General features: G+C 59.5%; 7 protein-coding genes and 1 non-coding gene across 8 annotated transcripts; 3 read left to right on the top strand and 5 right to left on the bottom strand.

The window, feature by feature from the left end:
• Positions 1-720: 720 nt before the first annotated feature.
• THITE_t117 lies at positions 721-793 on the top strand. Its single transcript has one exon. It is a non-coding gene; the product is annotated as a tRNA-Trp (tRNA).
• A 999-nt stretch (positions 794-1,792) lies between these two features.
• THITE_2120208 (uncharacterized protein) lies at positions 1,793-6,099 on the bottom strand. Its single transcript, XM_003655870.1, has 4 exons — positions 5,754-6,099; positions 5,594-5,694; positions 5,138-5,524; positions 1,793-5,081 (listed from the first exon to the last, which is right to left on the bottom strand). Exons 1-4 carry the CDS (start codon positions 6,032-6,034, stop codon positions 1,951-1,953), a joined length of 3,900 nt encoding a protein of 1,299 aa, XP_003655918.1. The 5' UTR covers positions 6,035-6,099; the 3' UTR covers positions 1,793-1,950.
• Positions 6,100-6,262: 163 nt separating this feature from the next.
• Positions 6,263-9,014, top strand: THITE_2120207 (uncharacterized protein). The gene is made up of 4 exons (XM_003655869.1): positions 6,263-6,693; positions 6,763-7,518; positions 7,572-8,633; positions 8,693-9,014. The coding sequence occupies exons 1-4, from the start codon at positions 6,424-6,426 to the stop codon at positions 8,900-8,902; spliced, it is 2,298 nt and encodes a 765-aa protein (XP_003655917.1). The 5' UTR covers positions 6,263-6,423; the 3' UTR covers positions 8,903-9,014.
• A 60-nt stretch (positions 9,015-9,074) lies between these two features.
• On the bottom strand, positions 9,075-9,744 carry THITE_2091069 (uncharacterized protein; the record flags this gene model as incomplete). Its single annotated transcript, XM_003655868.1, has 2 exons — positions 9,075-9,265; positions 9,486-9,744. 2 exons carry the CDS (start codon positions 9,742-9,744, stop codon positions 9,075-9,077), a joined length of 450 nt encoding a protein of 149 aa, XP_003655916.1.
• Positions 9,745-10,690: 946 nt separating this feature from the next.
• Positions 10,691-12,557, bottom strand: THITE_2120204 (uncharacterized protein). Its single transcript, XM_003655867.1, has one exon. The coding sequence runs from the start codon at positions 12,229-12,231 to the stop codon at positions 10,810-10,812; it is 1,422 nt and encodes a 473-aa protein (XP_003655915.1). The 5' UTR covers positions 12,232-12,557; the 3' UTR covers positions 10,691-10,809.
• Positions 12,558-13,228: 671 nt separating this feature from the next.
• On the bottom strand, positions 13,229-15,575 carry THITE_2120202 (uncharacterized protein). The gene has a single exon (XM_003655866.1). The coding sequence runs from the start codon at positions 15,095-15,097 to the stop codon at positions 13,592-13,594; it is 1,506 nt and encodes a 501-aa protein (XP_003655914.1). The 5' UTR covers positions 15,098-15,575; the 3' UTR covers positions 13,229-13,591.
• Positions 15,576-15,596: 21 nt separating this feature from the next.
• THITE_2146542 (uncharacterized protein) lies at positions 15,597-20,359 on the bottom strand (the record flags this gene model as incomplete). The annotated part of the gene is made up of 4 exons (XM_003655865.1): positions 15,597-16,694; positions 16,781-19,955; positions 20,065-20,220; positions 20,298-20,359. 4 exons carry the CDS (start codon positions 20,357-20,359, stop codon positions 15,597-15,599), a joined length of 4,491 nt encoding a protein of 1,496 aa, XP_003655913.1.
• A 1,240-nt stretch (positions 20,360-21,599) lies between these two features.
• On the top strand, positions 21,600-22,738 carry THITE_2120199 (uncharacterized protein). The gene has a single exon (XM_003655864.1). The coding sequence runs from the start codon at positions 21,686-21,688 to the stop codon at positions 22,625-22,627; it is 942 nt and encodes a 313-aa protein (XP_003655912.1). The 5' UTR covers positions 21,600-21,685; the 3' UTR covers positions 22,628-22,738.
• The last annotated feature ends 124 nt before the right edge of the window (positions 22,739-22,862 follow it).

Genomic DNA, 22,862 nt, shown 5'->3' with positions numbered 1-22,862 from the left:
AGTGCAAACGCCTTGGCGGTCGGGGCTACGTAATAACGTTGTAAAAACATTGCCGACAATTGGCCGAAATTAGTCTTGGCGGGACCTCTTTAACGTCCACCGAAAAATTACCGTCTTCTTATCGGCTTACTGGCCTGCACCTGCTGTGGACCTTGGATTCGTGTGACGGAAGGAAGCGCCCTGGTTTGCGGAGTGTTGCAAATTCGGGGCCCCTCGACGTCAACAAGCACAGCACTTTGAGCATGCTGCGTCATCCGCGCTCGCCGTCAGGTTGGATTCACTCGGGTTGTGGATAACATCACGTCACCGCAGCTGTTGAGGAACAGTATACGAAATACCCAAAGCTTGGCAAATTTGAATGCCCAAAGGTCTGGCATGCTGAGCCGGGTCGTGCTGGCGTCCAACCACCGCAAAAAAACCAACCTGGAATTCCACAAGCTGCTCAACATCGCCATCGCGACTCCACTAGCTGAGGGCCAGGAGGTCTAGCAGATCGTGTGCCGCAACCGCAACGCGAGACTCTGCCGCATGCTCTGACGCGTCTGGCGAAGTGACCGAGTTCGTGCCCTTTTTCATCCCTGAGAAGCCACTGTGAAGGGTTCGTGAATGAATTATGATAACTGCTCCTGTGCGGAAGTAAGGTTGGCCACCCCCGATCGTAACACAGCGAAGCATTGCCACATACGAAGCACTGTGCTAGAGGCCGATTCCAATCAACAGGACTCCTTGGCGCAATTGGTAGCGCGTTCGACTCCAGATCGAAAGGTTATCCGTTCAAGTCGGGTAGGGGTCAGTGGCCCACACTTTTGCCGGTGCTGCATGGTGTTGTTTGCCTCGGTTCTTTTTACCCTTTCAAGTTATCCCTGGATATGCACGCAGTTGGAAATGCACCGAAAACAGATTGTCAGACAGGATGCCATCCAAAAGGTGGCCGGCCTCTTTGATCGCTGTCCCCTGCCCGTGGTTTTGTGTGCTTTCGGTCGTGCAAGTCCTGCAAGATGACGACATAGCACGTTCTCCGTAGCATGCTTGCGGTGCGCCTCTCAGGTTGTGAAGGGCCTTGAGAACCACTTTGATCCCTGTCTCCCCGCAGCCATGACAAGCAAGCCTTGTGTCGTTAGCATGATACCCCTGCCAGGTATGCCGATCAGCACCGGGGCCGCGGGAATGACACTTGCGGCTCTTAACGCAAGTGAACTTCAACATATGTTTCTGTTGACTTGGCCCAGAACAACCTTGGGCCTCGGCGTCTCCGTTCAGGGCCTACTATACACGGCATACCACGCAGAGACGACCAACAACGCCGAGCAAGACCATGCAACTATCCCGTCCCGTCCCATCCCATCCTGTCGCTATTCAACCGCCAAGCTAACCACTTCCGAATTGTTCGTTCATACCTCCTCCTCAGCCTCGAAACCCTCCACTCTGCCCACCTCCTGACCGTCCTCATCACCCTCGACCCCAACCTCGCCATCGCCCGCCGGCCCTGCATACCCCATCCCCTCATCAGCCTGGTCCACGACCTCCACAACAGGCAGCTCCTCCCCGCCCAGCCCCCTCTCCTGGCGCAGCTGCTTGATCCTGGTGTTCGTCATCTCAAAGACGTACTGGCCCAGGTGCTCGACGCCCTCCATGACCGCCTCTCCCAGTGCGGCAGGCTCGGCGGCGGCGGCGGCGGCGGTGTCCAGCTCGCCGGCCAGCAGGCGGCGCGACGGCCACAGCTCGCCGGTGACGAGCGTGAGCTTGTCCGGGCGGCGCAGCAGCAGGTCGAAGGCGTCGCGCAGCTCGTAGCAGGCCTCAAACACTGCTCGCCGGCCGAGGATGTACAGCCCCAGCCGGGCGCGCGACAGGGCCACGGTCAGCCGGCGGATGTCGCGCAGGTAGCCGACGCGGGTGGTGCGCGTGAGGGAGAGGATGATATCTGCAGCGACGCGCGGAACAGCCGGTTAGCTACGTTGTACGAAACTGATAAGGGGAGAATGATTTGGGGGGGCTGCGCTTACAGTCGTTCTGCTCGCCCTGGTACTTGTCGACGGTGGTGACGACGCGGGGCAGGCCGAAGATGGGGTTCTTCGCGCATCGGTGGGCCAGCACGTCCTTGATTAGCGCAGTTTGGCCGGCGTACGTAGCCAGGATGCTGATCTTGGCTGCCGGGTAGCCCAGCAGGCGCATGTACTGGTACAAGGCCACGGCATACTCGGCCTCGCCCAGATTTTGGATGAAGTGTGGCGAGGGCTCCGTTTCCCCTTTGCCCTTGTAGTCGGGGACGTTGATGAACTGGTAATCGAACCTGAACCCGGCGTTGGCGGTAAGGAATTCCTGGTCGGTCTGGGTATGCGGCAGATCGCCGAGCTGCGGATACCGCCACCGGTAGAGGTCGCAGATCGAAGGACGAGCCCGGCCTTGTTGGTCGAGGGTGATGGTCGGGACGCCCAGGCGGACGAGACGCGAAAAGAGCGACTGCTCTAGGTTTGCATAGTGCCGGAAAGCCAAGCCCTGGATGATCGGCGAATTCTGGTAGTGGTCGCCGCACAGGACAACCCTTTGCAGGTTTGACCGCCCGTCCTGTGGCTTCTGCAAGGCGAGTGGAATGAAAGTTTCGATCTCGGTGATCTGGGCGGCCTCTTCCATGACCACATTGTCGTAATGGAATCCGAGCGAGGCGATCTCCCCCCGCTTCATTGCGGCATGTGTCGAGGTCATGGCGATGATCCGGGCTTCATTTGTGAGCAGATAGTTTGCCTTGTCCTTGTCGCGACGCAGGATCTCGAAAGGCAAGATATCGGCTAGCTCCGAGAAGATCTTGGATATGTGCCGGTAGCATCCGTTGGCAATCTCCAAGACGGCCTCGCGGTCCGCATCGTGCGGGAAAAGAGGCTGAGGAGCGTCGGCGAAATAGTCGTGGAAGGGAAACGCTTTCACAATCTCCTCAGGGCTCACGTCTTCCCCCTTGATAATATCGTTGAACTTGGCCCATGCCGGCTCAACGTAGACGGCGTTGAAGTAGCCAGCCGTCTCGGCCGAATTACCGTGAGCGCCCGGCGCACCCATGCTGGCGGCGAGTCGGCTGACTTCGAAGAGGAAGCGCTGCCGGTTCTCGAGAAACGACTCGACCCTGCCATGTTTGCTAAAGCTCGCTTCGGTTTCCAGCTCCTCCTCGCCGTGGCCTAGCCGGAGAAGATGGCGCTCGTCAATGTCCAAAGCAACAATCTTGGCAAACAACTGGTTCAGAGCCTGGTTGCTGTGCGCTATGAGCAGAGTCTTCTGCTCCGGGAAGTTGTGGTAGATGTTGTTGATGATCTGCGTGGCAACGTCCGTTTTGCCGGTGCCGGGTGGCCCGACGATGACGGTAAGACCTGGCTGTGTGCCCGAGTTGATGGCCTCGATCTGCGTTGGCGTGAACCGAACCTGGTTGAGCTTAGGTGCGTCAACTGGGTAAGGGCCGTTATTTGGCGGTTTGTACGTTGAAACTTTGAGCGTCTCGACTTCGGCAATAAGAGCCGGCTCAGCGTCCCGCCTTCTCTTCTTGGAAGGCTTAGAGACAGCCTCCTCGGCCGGCTTCTCGAGAGTCTCGAGGACGTACGGGGGACCGAAGCTCCCGGAGACGTCGTCACTAGGCTCGATGATTTTGCCGGGAAAGCTCTCAATGAGATGCTGCCAGTCCAGAAACGTATCGCGGAAATCGACCTTCCTGACGCGGTTGGGGAGATGTTTGTAGGTTGCACCAGCTGGGTCGCCATATCCTAGGAAGACTTCGTGCAGCCAGGAGGCGAGCGGGACATCCGAGAGGGTGAGGTCGCGGATGGACTCTAGTACGGGCTTGAAGTTGTTCTCCCGGCCGCTTCTTCGGACTAGGAGATTGATCCCATCGTATACATTTCGCTTGGCCTCGGTGTCTTCCTTGTATGCTCTGGCATCCAGCCGGAGCTGGACCTTCCGGGAGTCGCTGCGGCTGTGGCCCTCGAAGTAAGCCTGGGCGTCCCGAATAGCTCGCCCCTTGTCGTCGAGGACTTGGATCACCTCTGCAGCGCGAACGCTAACCAGGCCTAGCTTTTCGGCTTCCGACGGCGGTGCGCCGCCGTCCATGTCCTGCTTGGCCCTCGAGGCGTCCACGGCGAGGAGGAAGAGAACGTCATCGGGGCGCAGAGATTCCCATTCTCGCCGCACCTGCGGGGACAGCCTTCTCAGGTCGATTGTCACTTCAGCCCGCACCAGAGAGGGCTTGTCATCACCGACCCGGGGAGGCACCACTTCCAGGATTGCTGGTTTAGCGATGGGCAGAGCCATTCTTGAGAACCCCGGGAAGGTCGTCACCCCTGCCCGTTTGCTCTCCGGCCTTAATCGAGCCAGAATCTCCTCGATATCTTGACGGATAGCATAGAAGGACTCGCAGCGGTATAAAACCAAGGCTCGCCAGAGGAAGTCCCCCACGGACAAGTATTGCAAATTGAGCTTAGGAAGCGCCAAGGGGCGCGATCCGTCGTAGTGGTCGGTTCTCCTCAGGCCAATGTCAAAAAGCGTTTCCTCGGTCGGGAGGACGGTCAAGTCCCGGGCGGCTTCCTGGAAGGTCTTGCGCCGTTCAAAGGTGGACAAAAGGACCTCCATCAAGAATTTGCGGTCCACCGGCACCCTGGCAGACTCAGGATAGGCAACCCGAAGGCCCAGGAGGCTGGTAAGCTGCTCCAGTTCCCCGTCTGTTAGCGCCTGAAGGAGACCTTCCAGCTCGGCCCTCCTGGAGATCGAGCCATAGTTTGAGAGAGCCAGGACTGTCAGCTTCTCCTTGAAATGCTTCAAGGCCGTCCGCTGCAACTTGGCCAGGGCAGCGCAATGCCGGTCGTACGCCTCATCCCGGTTGAGCTGCGCGCCCGACTGGTCATCGACGGTGAAGTGGGTATAGTGCGAGAAGAGGGCGCACAGCTCCCGCAGCAGCCCGTTTGCCTCGTCGTTGAAGATCGGGGACAGTGTGAGAGCTGGAAGAATGTGCAGGTCCTGAAGAAGCGTGTTGACATATCGCCTTGTCGGAAGCTGGCTCTGCAGATCCGTCAGGAACTCGACGAAGCGCTCGCAGTAAAGCACGTGTTCTAGCATGCCGGTCAGCGATTAGAACAAGACGTGCTCCCTCCAGGCCAGAACAAACCTTGCTTGGCACTGCCGGAGTAGAGGAGGGCGAGGAAGTCCAAAACCAAGGTATACAGCCAGGATCTCTCAAAGCGCAGGCGAGCTTTTGTGGCATCATCTGCCGAATCGTAGCGCTTCGCAGATGCCCTCCACGCCTTCCGGAGGTGCGGATTCGAGTCGAGGATCGCATCCCGCTTGTCCTCGGTCGAGAGGTTGTGCCAGATGGAGATTGAGACTAACGGGGCGCATTCCTTGCGGACGATGGTGCAGTCCAGGCTCTGGAAGGCGTAGATGATAAAAAGCAGCACATGGGTCCGGATGGTCCATGACAGTGAGGCATCCAGCGTCATGGACAACACGCGGCGGAAGAGATCTGAAAAGTCGGCGGGGCGGTCGGCGAAGACATCTGCTCTCTAGTCAGCGGCCAGCCAGCCAGACCCCCGAGGGGACGGGGCGAGCATGGCGGAGCACCTACCCCAGGCGCCTAGGCGTTCCCTCCGCTTCACATTGACTATCAGGACAATCAGAAGGACGTGGTAGTTGGACGAGTCCTCCGAGTAACCGGGCCACAGGTAGCTGAAGGAGAGTCAGCCGACAACGGCCCCCGACGGCAAATCCTTCTGAAGCGGACACACCTTTCCAGCGTCTGCAGGCCCTCCAGCACCAGAAGCGACTTCAAGGGGAAGTTGTCCTTCTCCAGGGTGTCCCAGATCTCGCGCTTGAGCACATCGTTCTTGACCTTGACCTTGGCCGTGGTCGTGGTCTTGGCGGCCTGCTTGGGCGTCTTGAGCCAGTGCTGCCGCGCCAGAGTCGCAAACTCGCTCTCGCCCTCGAGATCGTCGACTGTCGGGCGTCCCGAAGACCCAGCATTCGGCCGGGAATCCGCGCTGCTCTTGACTCGTTTGGCGGGAGGCATGGCGAGTGCTGTTGTTGTGTGCAGCGGGCGAGAATGGATTCCCGTGGTCGTGTCGCGCTCCCGCATAAACTTCAATTAACCAGGGACAACCTGCGCTGCTGGATCCAAGCTTCTCGCCGGGAGCTGCAGCCTTGCAGCCGTGCGCCACACTGTAACGTTAACGTGAGTCCCATTATTGGACCAAAAAGTGGGTGGGCCCGATTCGAGCCAGCCTCGCCGCTTGTTTGTTCGCTTCTTGCATCAAGCAACATCAACTGCAACGTCTGTTGTATGGATGGCCCGCCGTCGATCCTTGCTCAACCGTGAAAGAACGAGAAGGCAGCTTCCTGGACCTCTGCACCGAGACAAATTTCCTCCCGCACCCCTCTTCTCGGGGCGAAGCCTGGAAGATGCCGTCGGCGACCATCGACAGCCACGGCGTCTCGGGTGTCGCTGCAGCGGCCGCCTTCCTGGACACGCTGCTCGAGCGCGCCGAATCCGTCAAGCGAACTGCCTCGATCGAGCCGCCTCTCGAGAAGTCCGACTTTGATGACCTCCGACAACAGCTTAGCGATGCGCTAGGCTACGAGTTGCCGCCCGACGAGTCGGCCGACAGCAAACGGACACAGCGCTTTGCCGTCATCGAGACCGCCGTGCGCGACACCTTCGAGTCTTTGATCGTGAGTCGGCGCTCGGTCCGTGAATGAATGGCCAGCCTTCGCTGAGGCTCACCGAATTATTCCTGCCAGGCAACGACGCCGATCGAGTCCCCCGCCTTCGTCAAGGTCTGGAACCTCTTCGACATCCTCTCCCTGCTCTCTGATTGCGAGCTCTGCGACCCCGCTCTGCTGTTCTGGCTCGTCGAGGAGCTGCTGGACAGCCAGACGATTGCCGGATGCCGCAAGGTCTTTGACTTTCTCGAGTCGCGTCGCGAACGCATCACCGCCAAGCACTTCAAGCAGAAGCAGCTCGTCATCCTCCGCACCTGCAATGAGCTTCTCCGGCGCCTGTCCAGGGCTCTTGACCCGGCTTTTTGCGGCAGAGTCTTCATCTTTATGTTCCAGAGCTTCCCGCTGGGCGACAAGAGCTCAGTCAATCTGAGAGGCGAATATCATGTTGAAAATGTCACCACGTGGGATCAGACGACACCAGCGCCGGACGGGGAGAAGATGGACGTGGACTCGGAGCCGAAGCCGCAGAAGGACAAGGCCCTAGACCCGGACACGCTGTACCCCGTCTTTTGGTCTCTCCAGGAGAGCTTCAACCAACCCAAGAAGCTCTTCGACTCCGGCCACTTTGCCGCCTTCAAGGCCGGACTCGAGGCGACGATGGCGACGTTTCGAAGCATTAAGCCCGAGCAGCCATCACGATCCAAGGAAAAGCAAGACAAGCCGGTCGAAGAGATGGGGCCCAGCCTGAAGCGCAAGCGGGACGACGTCGACGACGAGCTCGCCAGCGGTTTCAACCCCAAGTATCTCACCAGTCGGGACCTGTTCAAGCTCGAGGTGCGTCCTGCTCTCCCGGCTGCCGTCTAGGCACGACCACTTACAGCACGCAGATCAGCGACCTGGCGTTCCGCCGGAACATCTTGGTCCAGGCGCTCATAGTCATGGAATTCCTGCTCGCTCTCTCCCCCAAGGCAAAGGAGAAGCTCGCGAGCGTCAAGGCCCCCAACAAGTCCGTCACGTACTCGGACCAGCAGCTGAGCGAAGAGGACGCAAAGTGGGCGGCGGACATGAAAGAGGCCATCGTGGAGTACCTGAAACAGGGGGTAGAAGGGCCCTATTTCAATCGGATGGTCGAGACCGTTCTCTCTAGGGACAAGAACTGGGTGCGGTGGAAGATCGAGAACTGCCCGTCCATCGAGCTGCCGAGCATGACGCCCGAGATGTTCGTCGAGGCCAGGACCGCTGCAACCCAGCTGGCCACGACCAAGCGGTTAAGGGCGACTCCACTCGGCTCGCTGTCTCTCGACTTCCTCGGAGACGAAGACGAGGAAGCAGCCTTTGAGGCGCTGAAGGATCCCCAGCGATACAGCCTCCCCGAGCTCAGCAGCCTCCGAAGGGGCATTGCAGATGATGACTTCGAGATTGAAATGCCCACCAACGACGAGACCAAAGCCAGCGCAATAGAGGGGAAGGCCAGCAAGACGTGGAGGGCGCTGAGGATAGCCAGCAAGTCCAAGCTGGCCACCTTCGACAAGATCGACGACGACAACAAGATCGACGTCATCTTCGAGGAGAAGCCGGTTGACCAAACCGAAGCGGATGAGGACGTCACCAACGGCGATGTGTCCTTCCCCGAAGATCGCCGGGCAATCGTCGTCGTAGACACGAGCAGCAGCCCCAATACGAAGTCTGAAGTGCTAGCCCAATTCATGGCCAAGCACTCCAGAGCGTTTACCAAAGTCGCACCACACGTCACGCGGAAGCCACGGGAAGGGGAAGTTAATGGACAGGACTACCACTTCGTCGATGTCCAGACGTTTAATGTCATGCGGGACGGGGATCAGTTCCTAGAGTTCAGCGAAGAAGGCGATGACGTCCACGGCACGAGCAGGAAGGTCGTGGAGGGTATCATGGACAACGACAGGGTGCCGGTGATGGAGATGGCGCAGCAGGTGGGTGCTGGCAATCATGGGCTCGCACAGCAATCCCGGGAGCTAACCAGATGCGACAGGGTGCGCAACAAGTCAAGGACAATGGTTTCGACGCGAGGTTCGTTGTGATCAAAGCCTCGGCCGATGCGGGAGCGGACGCCAAGCCTCCAGATTTCTATGACGCAGTGGCCAGTGATCTGAAGTCGTTGGAAGCAGTCATCTTCGGGTCAGCAGCGGCGCCGTCAAGAGAAGATGGAGACGTGCCAATGGCGGACGAGCCCCCGTCATGAAGGCGTCTGGGCAGGGCGATTGGGGAAGAGCGGCAGGCTAGTTGGCGAGGAAGCATGTTACCGCTGAACTGTAACAACAACGCTACCTAGACTCTTTTGATACGAGAAATGATACCCCTCCACCATGACCATGATCATGGTTTCTTCGCTTCTCGCCCGTTTCCCTCCCCCATTACTGCAACCCAGCCGCAGCCTCAGCCACCGCGGCCGCCTTGCGCTTGATCTCATCGCCAAAGTCCACATCCTCCAGCCCCATGATCATCATCATCATGGGGTTGGGACTGCTCACCAGCAGGTCCAGCATCACCGAGCGCTGCGCAACGTCCGTCATGACCTCCTTGGCCTTGGCCGGGTTCGGCGTGCCTGTCTCCCGGATTCGTCACAATTAGAACCTCTCTTTGTCTGTCCTCCCCAGTCCTTTCAACCCGGGTCCCTTTTAAGAATTCACTCTCGCACACCTCCACCACAACACCACAACCATTTAAACCAAACAAAACTGCAAAAACAAAATAACAACAGAAGAAAAGGGAAGGAAAAAAAAAGAAATAAGGAAGGAAAGAAAGAAAAAAAAAAAGGCACGCACCCTCCCGAATCCCCTGCACAGCCACCATCTGCTCGGGGAACCGCAGCGCCCGCCCGGCCGCCACGTTGTCCACCTCGGAGAGCATGTAGCGCGTGCGCTGCGCAAAGTCCCAGACGTGGTGCAGCGTCGGGTGGCGCGGCGACGCCTGCATGCGCGCGTCGGCCGCCAGCGCGTCGATCAGGTCCGTCAGGCGCTCCTCGAGGCGCTGGCGCGTCTCGGCCGGGGGCAGGTTGCTGCTGCGTGTGCTTGTTGAAGGCATTTTGTTTTGTTTGTTTATCCTTTATTGAGTGTCTGGTTGTTAGGGACGCGTTTTTAAAGTTGGATTGCAAGTTGGAGTTGAGATTGGATGTGACCCGAATGGTTGGCTGCTGGCGAGACAAGCACTGCAGGGCTGTAAGGTTAGCTGCCCGCTTGGTGAATGTTCCCGTCACAGTGCTTGCCTCCAGTGTTAGTGGTCCCTGCCTTTGGGACCGTTGAGCTTGCACCTTTGCTTCAGCCACATCGCGCCGTCCTCGTTGCGCCTTCCCCACAAAACTACAGTGATCAACATCCTTCCTGTCCAATAGTCTGTCGGCTGCCACTTAGGGCAGGTATTGTATGGTATTCGAGAAGCCGTGATCCGTGGTTCGCCATGGAGGGCGGCTTCGAACAAGTACCGCAAGGGAATACAAGCTGTTGTCCTCCCGCGGCAACGCTGCCGCCATAATGGTGCTTGGTTCCATCTCGACCCGTTTGTGCAGGCGGGCTATCAGACCGACATGATCCCGTGATTGTCTGTTCCGGGTGTCGAAGCACCGGGCCGTGTTTGGTCATATCCCTTGATATTGTTCCTGCCAGGCACAATATCATCAGCGAAGACAAAGCCAGGGAGTTCAACAAGCAAGGCTCGCACCCGCTCGGATCATAGATATAATATCTCTGCGACTCAATGGCTGCCGATAAATTGACATTTGGCCCTCGACTTACACAGCAGGAGGCGGGAATTGCAATCGTTTTGTTGATTTGTGGCCGTAACCGGAACCCAGCATACCTTATACAGTAGTGCTTCAAGCCGACGAGGCCTCCCGTAAGCCATACCGTTCCGCATCCCTACGCAAACGGACACACAAGATGGACTTGTCAATATCCCGCGTGCTCAATTTCTTCATTTACCTCCTGACGCCGATGAAAGCCACAGGGTTCATCTGGTTTTGTTGAGTCCCTCGCCAAATCGCTCATGACTGGTATCGAATGTTGTGTGTGGCCCCTAAGCAAAACGCACTATGCTCCTATAGAGACAGAATCACAGACGCCGACGCGTCGTCGCGGGGACGTCTTGTTCACTTCACCTCACACCGCCCCATCTGCCCCTGCCGGCCGCCGACGAGTTCAGCGCCAGCCGGCGCCCGATATTCCCAAAGCACACACAGCTGCAGAACAGCACGCTCAGCATCCAGATGCCCGTCTCGATCGTCTCCTGGCTGGCTAGCCCCCACAGGGAGGTTGCCGCCGCCGCCGCAGCATTACCATTACCACCACCCCACGCGGCGCCGCCACTATCCCCACTCGCCGTGTCATTAGCAGCAGTGGCCCCCAGCGACGACGACGAAGCGGCCGCCGTCAGATGAGCATTGGCCGTCGGGGCGGGCATGACGTCCGGGTTCAGGCCCATCAGCACGACCGACCCGGCCAAGCCGACGGCGGCGGACAGCAGGAAGCCCGGCTTGGACCGGTCGATGAGGTACCACAGGAAGGGGTTCGCCAGCGCCAGCGTCAGCGATACCTGCATGGTCGACGCCCACGGCAGCTTGCGGATGGCGAAGACGATGCCGACGAACGCGCCGACGCCGCGCACGACGAGCGCCCAGTCCGCCCGTGGCGCCGCCGCCGCCGAGGGCTTCTCCGTGACCGGCGCCTCGACACCCTCGATCAACCCCGCCCGAGGGCCGGGGACTGCCACATCCTTCCGCGTTGCTGGGGCGCCTCCCCCGCGCTGCCGAGATGCCGTCGACTCCTCCCAGAAGCGGTCGAACCACGGCAGCAGGCTGCCGAGCGCGACGCCGGCGGCGCCCCAGAATGCGAGATAGCGCCACTCGTAGGGGGACTCGTACGCGGCGAGGCGGCGGCCGTGCTGCTGCGGCAGCCGCGTGACCAGCACGCCGTAGCCGACGCCGAGGACGAAGAGAAGCCCCGCGCGCAGCAGGAGCTGCAGCGCCGCCGCGGCTCGCCTCCGCGGGGACGACGAGGATGCCGTCGGCGGCGCCGCCAGGGAGTTGCGGCGCCTGGGTTGCGAGGAGGAGGAGGCGGAGCCGGAAGAGGCGCGCTGGCACATCAGCTGGTAGGTCTCCTCGTCCAGGCCGGGCCGCGGCGCGGGCCCTTCGAGAGGGGTGTCGGGGCTGGAGAGCAGCGGGTCGCCGCGGCCGGCGAAGTACTGGTCCGCATCGTCTTCATCCCTACTGAGGGGACTCGTTATGGAGGGAGAGTAAATACCGTAGAGAGTGGGCGCGGTCAAGTTGAGGTAGGAGGTGGTATGGCTGAGCGGGGTGGAGCTGTCGTTTTGGGAATGGGAGTTCGTGTGGTTTTGGTGAGGGGCAAGGAAACGCAGGTCGCTGGCGCTGATTTGGGGTCTGGGGGAAGCGTGGTCCTCCTCCTCTTCCTCTGGCGGTGTTGGGCTGGAAAGTTTGAGATCGAAGGGGCGGCGGGGGATCGGGCGGAGGATTTTGGGTCCCGGTGAATCGGAACCTGTTCCTTGTGGTTTGCTGTCCATTGCTGAGTGCGTCTCTCTGTTGGCGAGGGAGAATCGTGGAAGAATGAATCGGACCGAGTCCCTGGAGCGTCCTTCAAACCAGACGTGAGGCCAAAGAGACGCGGGCAGCGAGCGTGTTTTCAGCCAGCGACGCCCAGACGAGAGACCGAGCAGTTTCGACAGCTCCGACAGCTCTGACTGTCTGTTGAGATCGACGACTGCGAAGCTCGAACGCGGGGAACCAGCCGGCCAACCCTATATGAAACACAAGGGTGACCCGAGCTCCGAGTCGGTCGCAAGCCAAACAAGTGAGGAATGTCCGAGAAAAAGACAGATGCCGGTTTCGCAGACGACCTGACGGCCAAGACAAGAGCACAGTTCCCAGCGACCACACCAGCGTGCAGTGCAAGGACCTGAGAAGAGGAACCGAGGAACGCGAGGGGCTTGATGTTCAGCTGACGAGGAGAGGTGGTGTGTCGGGTGTCGATGCGCGCCAAGCGTTGGAACAGGTAAGAACCAAGGTAGTGCACACGGATGTTGACGGCCTAGGTCGCCCGCGGTTTAGAGTTCCAAGTCCAAACCGTGTGCATGCATGCACCTGTAAGCATGATGTTTCGAGATTCAATACAGCGCTGTACCAACAGCTTCCCGCGATTGGGATAGTCAGTTCTGCATGCCGCCGGTGGAATGTGGTCGGCCATATTCCGAGCGCACCGGTCGGGAAGAATCGCGCCTCGTGTCTGGCGACCGTGTCTCTCCTTCTGCGAGTCACGGCCCACAACCTCGCCAAGGGGCCCAGCTCCAGCAGCGGGAAATCGACAAACAGGGGCTAGCCGACCGGGGTGGTCGGACCCAAGCTGCTGCCTGTGGGGTAGGGCGGCAATCTCAGGCCGACGTTCACATGTGATCGCTGATCAGCGCTCCCCCAGTGGCACGCAGGGTCGCCTGACTGACTGGCCCTGCCTGGTTGAATTACCCCACATTTTGCAGTTGGCTGGAGCACTTTTGCCAATGGATCCTCTTCCGATCCAGGTCTCTTTTCCGTACCCTACACTACGCCAGTGCTTCCTGCAGCCCAAAGTGTGCAATACCTCATCAGGACCAGCCGTCGCTCGCATTAGTTAATCAAGGAGACGCCGCGCGGCATGTCGCGTTCAGTCCGTCTTGCCTGCTACCTAAGGTCCCTGCCCTGCGTAGGTGCTGTGCTGTCATCGGTATTCGTAGGCTCATTTGCAGGGGCTGTCCATAACAAATGCGGCCCCAATACAGCGGTTTCAAGGTGAACAAAAATGCTATCATCGATGATGTACATCCTGGACTCCTCGTAGCGAGGGAGGGTATCGGCGTGTGTAGCGGACGTACACGTAGTCCGAGGGAGCCTTCACTCATCATCGCTGTCCTCCGACGACTCCGTCTCAAACTCGTACTCGCTCTCCTCCGCTCCCTGAGGCCGGGGTATCATGACGAACGCTTCCAAGCAGGTGATCCTGTTCTGAGTCCCGTACGTTCCCAGCAGCTGGCCGACCTGCTTTGCCTCCTTGTCCGTGCCCCTCAGGTCGCTGGCATCCAGCTGCCAGAGTCGAACCTGCCCATCGCTGCTCCCAGTGACAATGAACAGCATCCGTTTCCCGTCCTCGGCCTCCACCGGCAGAACTGTAAAGTCCTTGATCCTACCAGTTATCCCGGCCTCCTTCCCGCCCAGCTGCGCAACCAGCTTGGCGACCGGCAGCGTTAGGCCCTCGGCGGGCTCGCCCAGGTCCTCCTTCGCTGTCGAAAAGAACAGCACCCGCCCGTCCTCCGTCGACACGGCCAACACCGTCTCCTCCTTCTCGCCGTCCGTCTCCACGTAGCTGAGCTCGTGCACCTTCGTCCTCGTATCCCTCATCAGCCGGCACTTGGGCACGCAGTCCATCCCAAACACCAGCACGTCCCGATCGAAGCCCACGGCAAATTCGTCCTCGCCGCCCCTCGAACTCCCCCACAAGATCCGCCTGGCTTCGCCCGTGGAGTGCCTCCCCTCGCCGATCTCGGCCAGCACCGCCTTGTCGAAGTTCAGCACCCGGCTCTTCTTGCCCGTCGTCAGGTTCCACAGCCGCATGCAGCGCTCCCCCTTGCTGACGCTGATCATGATCTTGTTGCTGGGGTGCACGGCAAAGTCATTGACGCCGCTCGGCGCGGTCCCCTTCGCCGCCGTGTCGCCGCTCGGCCGGCCCTGCACCTTCGGGATCGGGCACTTGAACGTGTGCAGCAGCGTCCAGTCGCGAGCGCGCGTGACGGCGATGGTGGAGTCCTCGGCGGCCGAGAGCAGCTTGGACCGGTTGGGGAAGACGAGGCGCGTGATGTTGGACGAGTGGTGGAGCAGCGTGCCGAGCTCGCGGTTCTTGGGGTTCTCGAGGATGGGCCGCGGCGCGACCGACGAGAGCAGTTTCTGCTCGTCGGCTACGCGCGTCGACGGCGGGTGCGCCGACAGGTTGTAAATGTTGATGCGCTCGTCTGTGCTGCCCGTCGCAAGCAGCACCTTTTGGGACTGGCCTGGTGCCGGGGCCGACGGCGGTGAGAGGGCGAGGCAGCGAATGGCTGAGTTGTGCGCATTGAAGAGGAACGTGTCGGCGAACTCGGCCTTTGGTGGGGCCCCGGCGTTGTCTTTGGCCCCTTTGGTCTTCGCACTAGGTTGGAGGGGGGACAGTTTGACGGTTGCCGTAATACCGTGGAGGACGCGGTCGTAGGAACCGGCGACGATTTGAATCGTCAGGGAACCACTGCCGCTGTACTGGAAGGCATTGGAGGAATGCGGTGTCTTCTTGGTCGGTGCCTTCACCTTCTTTGTCGAATTGGTCGTCTCTGCGTGATCGGCCCCAGCGGCAGCCTCTCTTTTCCTTTTCACCATTTTGCGAATGAACTATAGGGTCGTGGTGGGAGACAGGGGTTCAATATTCTCAGTGGCCGATTCCTGGTTCAGATTGTTTTTTGATTCCGGTGGTGATTTGAGTGAGACAACTTCCTGATTTTTCGAAAAATAAAGTGGAGACAAGCACACTCCCCCGTACTCCGATTTATCTTATCAACTCGGCAATAAACGAATCGCAAACCAGTGGACAAAGAAAACCTGGAACTCTGTATGTACAGTCAGCTCCAAAAAGGAGCCGGCCTTGGCTCACAACCAAACGGTTGGCCGCGTGAATTACAAGATGCTAAGTGTATCTACTCCCATCATTCGCTTAATCGACTGGCGAATATCGACATGAACGCATCATCATAACACTCTCCTGAGAGACATCGTGTCTAACGGCAAGCGCTCGTCCGTCTACTGAATGCTCAGAACTCAACTCGTCTGAAGATAAGTACAGCATTGCGTGCCACTTTCTCGCCACCATCTGTGACGACAGCTACTTGCCCGGACCCGCGGTTGCGCTTCCGCTCGCCTGTCTCTGGTGCTGCCCAGCATGCTGTTGGGCAGCCTGCTGGGCGGCCTGTTGAGCAACCTGTTGGGCCTGGGCTTGCTGCTGGGCTCGCAAGAGCGAAGCGTATTGATGAGGGCTATTCATTGGTTGTTGCGAGACCGCTCCGGCCGCCGCATTCATGGCTGCCTGCTGCTGGCTCTGGACGATGATTCGGCCCAAATGTTCGGTTGCGAGTTGTCGTATCGTTTCCGGCGGAAGATTGGGGTTCTTAGCCCGATAGTGCGCTTCAAACTCGGCCAGACGCTGCGTGATACTCTGGGGCAGCGCGAGCCCCGGAGGTCGACCCGGCACGGCGGGAAGACCCAAGCCAGCACCCGGCGAGGTAGCCAAGCCCGCACCGCCATTAGCGGCATTGAACGACGCCATCATAGCCTGTGCGTTACTCATGAACGCCGCCTGGTTGAGGCCGTTGATGCCATTTCGCAACGGAGTGGGCGAGCCCTGCGTTCCGTTCGCTTGGGGCAGTGGATGCACCTGCTGGCTTGTTGGCGGTTGCTGCTGCGGGTGCTGTGGTGTAGCCTGTTGCTGCTGCGGCTGTTGCTGCTGCGGTGCCTGCGGCGTCCCCTGTGGCGTCGTCTGCTGTGTAGCCTGTTGCTGTTGCTGCTGCTGCTGCTGCTGCTGTTGTTGTTGTTGTAGTTGCTGAATGGCCGCCCGTTGTTGGTGTTGAATGGACCGTGCCTGAAGCATGACGTTGATATCTGGTTGGGGATTAACCATGGGCAATCGCTGCTGTGCAGCCGCCTGCATCGCCTGAAGTTGAGCTTGCGGTATGCCTGGCATCTGGATCGGTGGAACGAGGCCGCCAGCAAGCCGCGCTTGAACGGCAGCGGGGACGGACCCTGGAGTTGCCGGCATCGAAACCCGTCCCGGAACACGGTTTTGCGCAGCCATAGCCAGCTGTCCCGGAACGTTGAGGCGCGCGCCATTGTTGATCGAGGCTGCTGCAGCGATCTGCGCCGCCTGCGCCTGAGCAGCAGGGACCGCACCTGGCGCAACTGGCATCTGGCCGGGGAGATTCTGCTTCTGCGGGTATCATGCTGAGTTAGCCCGTAGCTCTCCAACCCTTTCTCGCACAGCTGGGAGTGTAGGATCAAATTGGGGCGCTTTACCAATCTCCTCGCATTCGCGTCCGCCTGCCGAAGTGCGTAAGCAGCCATCCTCTCGGCAAGGGCCTGGTCTCGTTCCCATCGCATGATGCTGTAATCGCGGGGCGTCTTGTTCTGTATCTGTTGCCTCGGTACCTCGTTGGCCTTGCGCATGGCCGCTAGACTGGCCGCCTGCTGAGCTTTCTGAGCTGCCGTTTCTCGCTTCTTTGCCAGCTTCCGCATGGCATCGATCATTGCCAGGTGCTTCTGATTGCGGCGTCGCTCGACACGCACGCTTGTGGTCGGCCGCCGCCTGGGGACTGGCGTGACCGCGCCGTTTGGTCCGACTTGCTGCTGTGCATTCTGGTTTTGCTGCGCAATGTTCCGCTGCGCGGCATCGATTCTCGCTTGGTAGGCCTTAAAGTATGGGGTCCTCACCATGTCATTCGGCAGGCCCTCCAAACTTCCAAGGCTTATCCATCGCTCAAAGCATTCCCAGGGCGTGCGCCGCTCGGCCCCCGAGGCGAATGCCGACGGGGTAGACACCATGGCCGATATCAACGACCAGTTGTATGAGCATTCGCGGACAAGGGACTTCAGCTGCTCGTCCTCGGCCCATGTCCACTGAGAAGCTGTCCGGCTCTCGAAGAAGGACTGTGGCGGCATGGGATGCTCAGTAGGTGGCCGGAACTGGTGGCCAGCGTGCAGGCGATCCCGGATTCCCTTCATCTCTGGATTGAACAATGCAACGCCATTGTCTCTCGCCTGCAACTCCGCACCGCCATCCGGATCGCCTCCAAAGACCACTTCCTCGTTGTCGTCGTCCTCGTCCTCCGCCATGTAGTCGTACCGCCGGCGCTTGCGCCGCGTCCCGTTACTTGCCAGTACCATCTCGCCTTCCACGTATTTGCTCAGAGGCACTGCCGGCCGTTTCCACTTGGCATCTGGGTCGTAATCTGCACCCGCGACGTCGAACTTCGGAACCTCGAGCGGCGAGCCGTGCAGGGGAAGATTTTCCAACAGAAGGTCTGCTGTTTTGGATGGCTGGAGGGCAAATACGACTTCGTCGTCCTGCAGGGTGAAGATGGCCGACGGAGGGGCAGAGTCGACCATGACTTCTGGAAGCTCATCGTCGAGGTCCATCGGGGAGTCTGAATGAACAAGATCGGGTAGACCTTCGTCCACAGTATCGGAGGCACTCCCGTTCATCCTCCTTGCATCTCCCTCCGCCGGTTGCGGCGGGATGACCGCCTTCACTTGTAGTGCCAGCCTTTGGGCAGGTTCCGAGTGTACCCACTCCGCACAAGCATAGGCAAGGTTCCGAGCAACCGCATGCTTCCATTTGCGCTCCTGCCGGAAATCGGTGCGCATCCACTTCATCTCTTGAAGAAGGACGTCCCTGTGGGATGGTGGCCTCGGCGGTTCCGGGCACCGTACCGGTTGCCTCAACGACCACTTGTCGTGTTGCTGGAGATGATAGACACGTCGCAGGATCTTACACGCTTGGTAATCGAGCATCGAGATATACTGGTCAGAGGTGGAAATCGTCTTGTGAGATTGATTGAGAAGTTTCTCAATAGGCTTCATCCACGTCGACTGCCGAGTAAAGCCCTCGATGAAAAGGGGCATGAAGTAATCATCCGATGGGTTCTGGCCCGGTCGTTGCTGACCGACGATAACAGTACCGCCGTCGGCGGGCTTCGGTTTGGTAGGCTGCTTGCCGAAGATCACGGTTGGAATGCTCATCCGCCGCTTGTCACGAGCGCCCTTGCCGGAGAGAAGCTGGCGACGAGGAGTGGACGGGGGCTGAGACGTGGCAGCCTGGTCCAGCCGGTCTCGTAGTCCGCTTGCATCTCCTGAAACTTGCTCTGAGTTTGCGGGGGGTGATCCGGACCTGGCGGACGAATCACTGGGCCGGGCACTATCAACAGCCGTGGTGCGAGGAACGAAGGCGGAGGGCTCCGGGACGGTGGTAGACGCAGCTGGAGGCCCATGCGTCGACGCCATGCTAGCTCCACCCTGCGATTCAACTGCAGCCAACTCTCTGTTTCCGACTGCATCCGCACCATGCCTATCGACGTCCATGGGAACGGAGCCACCACCAGTTTGCTCCTGGACGTCGTTGGCACTGCCTCGTCTCAAAGCGGGCCCAGCCAAGTGGCCGGGCAAGGTAGTGCCATGCTGCCCCTGGCCGTCCAAACGGACAGCCGTTGTCCCAGCTTTGATGTCCCCTAACACCTCGTCTTTCGGAGGAGACGTCCGCGCCGAGTCCCGAGCAGCTGGCACATCGTGCCCTGGTCCGACGAGAGCTGGCGCACCGCCTGTTGCAGGTCTAGTGGGATGGGAGAGTTGAGCTGCCGCCGATTCCCGTAATAGCTGCGCTTCTACGCTGTTGATGGCTGTCGGTAGTGGAAGATCTGCGACAGGCGACGTCGCGGATGCAACGGGCTGGACAGCGTCGCCGGCTTCGCCTTCTTCCAGCAGGCCTGAATCTTGGGGTTTCCCACCCGATACCACCTCTCCTCTCCCCGAATATTGAGGTCCTTCAACATCGGGACTAGTATCTGCCGACGCATCGTGAACCAGCGGGGTCAACGCTGAGTGCGCAGTGGAGCCTGGAGATGATAGTGCGTCTGGGTAGCGCGCAGAATCTGGAAACGAGGGTCGTCGTTCTTGAGCGGCAGATCCAGCACTTCTGACTCCTTGCTTGTCGAGCTCCATCGGCAACGGCGGTTGGTCAACTCGGGAAACCTGGACGTTGATACGAGGCACCTGCGGAATAGTAACTAAGCCTTCTGGGGACGTTCGTTCTCCCTCATCGTCTGCAGGTGCCTGGCTCCGGTTATCCGCCGCGGGCAAGGCGGCGACAGGACCGCGCGCATCGGGTGCATTCTTCGCCTGGGATGTTTCAAGTGCCACAGCATGGGGCATGCCAAGTGCGTCGGAGCTGGCTGATAGGGGCTTTATCGGGGCATGTAATGACGGAACCCATGATGATGCCTCCTCGCCTGTGTTCCCAGAAGATGGGGTCGGTCCGTCGAGTTTCGCACCGTCGGTCCGAGCTGGGGACGACACACCGTCGACCGACGTTGAAAAAGACGTCGACTCGATCGGCGATGCATATTTCGCGCGAAGTTGGTGAACATCAAACAAGGGCTTCCGACGCGCCGGTATATCGAGCGCGTTCAATCGCCGGCCACTGCAAATGAAGTGAAATGTGTTAGATAAGAGCGACGATGTACGCGGCGATAATCAAATAGTCGCAAGGAAATAATAGCACATGGTATTCAAGGCACAGTGGGACATACTGGCAAATATCGAACTCGGCTAGGAACTTGCTCTCGGCGGGCCGGGTCGGAGGCGCGTCCGGGTCGCTGGAGTCAAGGTCGGGAATGCCATCGTGCTCGTCGGTCGCAACAGCGAAGAGCTCGCGCAGCTTGCGTTTGCGCGATGATGCAATTGACCTAAAAATGGTCAACGCGGCGTGTCGCCCATCAAAATGATCGGAAAATTGAGCTCTATCGAATGCAGCTATTCTCACCTTAATTCCGTCCGCTTTGATCTCAACAGCTTCAAGCGGTCGGCGAGCGCGAGCTCAGTCATGTCATCGGCGACCGCGACATCCGTTTTTTATCAAACGGATGGCGATGTCGACTTAAGCAGAATGACGGTAGTGAAAAACAAAGCAGCAGATGATGAACAGTGGTCGCGTTGCGACTTTTCAACGCTGGACTGATTGACCGACCGTGGCCGAGCGATGCGTAAATCTCTGTCGTGCCGTGTTGAGGGGGTTCCAAGGTTGTCAAGGCAGGCGCAACAATCAGTGAGATGGGCGGCGCGGCCGGGGTTAAAAAATGTTAAGCCAGCCTGAAGAAGGCAAGAAAAGGCGGGTTGGCGGCGCTGAGGGTGGTGCTGACGACAGCTTTGGGGCTGCCATTAGAGGCAAAGCCGCCTAAAACTCCACTGCGTTGGGGGGCCACGGTGCGCCGAAGGCACCCGAAACACCGTGCGAACGGGGGACGAGCACCAGCGAAGGTGAGAAACGTGCGCCAACTGGGTGTTTCCGTACTGTACAGTGAGGAACCCCACCTCGCCGCCCTTGGCAGCGCGCCGAGAAATATCCGGCGTGAGGCTGACCGCGGAAGAGAGGAATGCAAGACCGAGACGAGGAAGGAGACGATACCTCCATGCCCTGAGCAACTATCACTCGGTTGGATCTGCCTCGAAAGGGGCGCTGCAAGGACTACCTTCCAGCGCAGGCCCACGGAAGCCAGCACTAGCTGGTTCTCTGCGTCAGGCCACACCGTTGTGTGCCTCGTCACCTGGCCAGGTCCGAGACGCAAGAAGGGCAAGGGTACGGAGGTACCCTTCACCAGGCGGGCGCATTGGCGTCTGTCGTCTGAGTGGCAAGCTTCGCGCCGTAGAGGCCGTGCGAGCCCGAGCATGCATCATGATAGGAAGGAGGGAAAAGGGGGAGCGGAAGTAGGAGGGGATGTATTTGGAGAGAGCAACTGGTTCATCGCGGTGTGTTGGCCGTTCGGTGGAGAGACTGACGCCTTGTCAGGGTCCAAAAGGCGGATAAGGCTGTTGATATTGTTGCCTCAGGCCAACATATTCGGTTGACGAGGAAGGGTGAATGACGTGAAGTTATTCCGCACCTGACCTAATGCAGTGTACGGAATACACTAGCGTACGGATACCGCAGTACCTTACGGAGTACACAAGTACGGAGTACCTTAGTGTACACGACGTCGAGAGTGCCCCACTTGGCTGGCAGCCTGCCCCAGTCCCCACTTGCCGTCTTGTTGCTCATCAGTCTTGCCACAGCTGACCGACCCAGAGAGCCGTTTGTATCAAACTTCACAGCACGGATTCAGCCCGCCGCCGTTGCTTTGCTCCCCGCAAGCGCCTCCATAGTCGACCGTCGGCATGTCGGATCGCGACAGCAAGTTCTCCGGATTAACCATCCAACTGGGGAACTCGTCATCCTCTTCTTTGCACGGCATCCGGCAACGCGCCCGTCCCGCGCATGGCAGACGACATCGAGCGCATGCGCTGCACGACGACTCCGAGTCGGAGGAAAACAGCGACGCTGACCAACAAGGCCACGGTCGCCACGAGCAAATCACGTCTTACGACATCCACGGCGCGAGCGTAGACGACAAAAACGCACAGCGGCCTGGCAGTTCTTCGCAACATGAAGAACGGAAGGCGGAGGACGGGCAGGAGGAGGCGCCATCCACGGCAAATGGCAATACAGGGCAGGGGAGGGATGGTAGTCCAGGTCCTGACCGGGATAGGGGTACAGCAGACAGCTCCGAGTCTCAAAGTAAGCCAGTCAAGTGGGGCTTAATCATCAACATGAACGGGGCGAGACGCGCCAAGGAGGGCGAGGATAGGGAGCCGAAGTCGCGTGGAGGTTCAGGAACGCCGGAAGCGATTGCCAAGACCATCGACGATGAGGCGTTGGACGCCCTCATGGGTGCAAGGACGCTGAAGCGCAAATACGTGGATTCCGACGCCGCAGACCGGGACCCGCGGCCGGAGGACTACCGCTCTGTGCCCGTCGATGACTTTGGCGCGACTCTCCTTCGGCGCTTTGGCTGGGATGGCAAGATGAGGGGGAAAGTCAAGGAGGTGACGAGGCGTGCCAACCTCACTGGGCTGGGCGCCAAGGATGCGAAGGGCGCCGAGGAACTCGGCGCCTGGAATCAGAAGACGGCCAAGGACTCCCGGCCCGTGCGACTAGATGACTACCAGAGGGAGGAGAGGAAGAAGCGCCAGAGGATCGAAGACCGATACGCTGACAGCTATAAGCGGGAGCGCGAACGGGAAAGGGAACGAGAGCGGGAACGCGGACGAGACAGATAGAAAGAACCCTCCACGATCCTGCGGTCACACGCGAATCTCACCCCATCGATTACCGTTCTTCGGCTTGGATACCAGCCGTCCCACGAGAGCGCACACGCGTGTATGCTATTTGTTTTTCTCGCCGTGGTCGATTGAAGTGGGTATCTGTGACGCTGCACCTTCATAGAACTGTCGGGAACTGACTTATGCTGGATGGGAAAAGATGACCCCGGATAGAGGCGGGCTCGGCACGCTG

Source organism: Thermothielavioides terrestris, chromosome 4, assembly GCF_000226115.1.
Source record: "Thermothielavioides terrestris NRRL 8126 chromosome 4, complete sequence".
Classification (NCBI taxonomy): Eukaryota; Fungi; Ascomycota; class Sordariomycetes; order Sordariales; family Chaetomiaceae; genus Thermothielavioides; species Thermothielavioides terrestris.
This window is presented reverse-complemented; position numbering and strand designations above follow the sequence as displayed.

Excerpts from the sequence above, each read along its gene's own strand:
- THITE_2120208 (XM_003655870.1), bottom strand. The coding sequence starts at position 6,034 with ATGCCTCCCGCCAAACGAGTCAAGAGCAGCGCGGATTCCCGGCCGAAT. Across the intron at positions 5,695-5,753 it reads GGCCTGCAGACGCTGGAAAG|CTACCTGTGGCCCGGTTACT; the intron begins GTGTGTCCGCTT and ends ACTCTCCTTCAG. Across the intron at positions 5,082-5,137 it reads CTCCGGCAGTGCCAAGCAAG|AACACGTGCTTTACTGCGAG; the intron begins GTTTGTTCTGGC and ends CCGGCATGCTAG.
- THITE_2120207 (XM_003655869.1), top strand. The coding sequence starts at position 6,424 with ATGCCGTCGGCGACCATCGACAGCCACGGCGTCTCGGGTGTCGCTGCA. Across the intron at positions 6,694-6,762 it reads ACACCTTCGAGTCTTTGATC|GCAACGACGCCGATCGAGTC; the intron begins GTGAGTCGGCGC and ends TATTCCTGCCAG. Across the intron at positions 8,634-8,692 it reads TGATGGAGATGGCGCAGCAG|GGTGCGCAACAAGTCAAGGA; the intron begins GTGGGTGCTGGC and ends CAGATGCGACAG.
- THITE_2120204 (XM_003655867.1), bottom strand. The coding sequence starts at position 12,231 with ATGGACAGCAAACCACAAGGAACAGGTTCCGATTCACCGGGACCCAAA.
- THITE_2120202 (XM_003655866.1), bottom strand. The coding sequence starts at position 15,097 with ATGGTGAAAAGGAAAAGAGAGGCTGCCGCTGGGGCCGATCACGCAGAG.
- THITE_2120199 (XM_003655864.1), top strand. The coding sequence starts at position 21,686 with ATGTCGGATCGCGACAGCAAGTTCTCCGGATTAACCATCCAACTGGGG.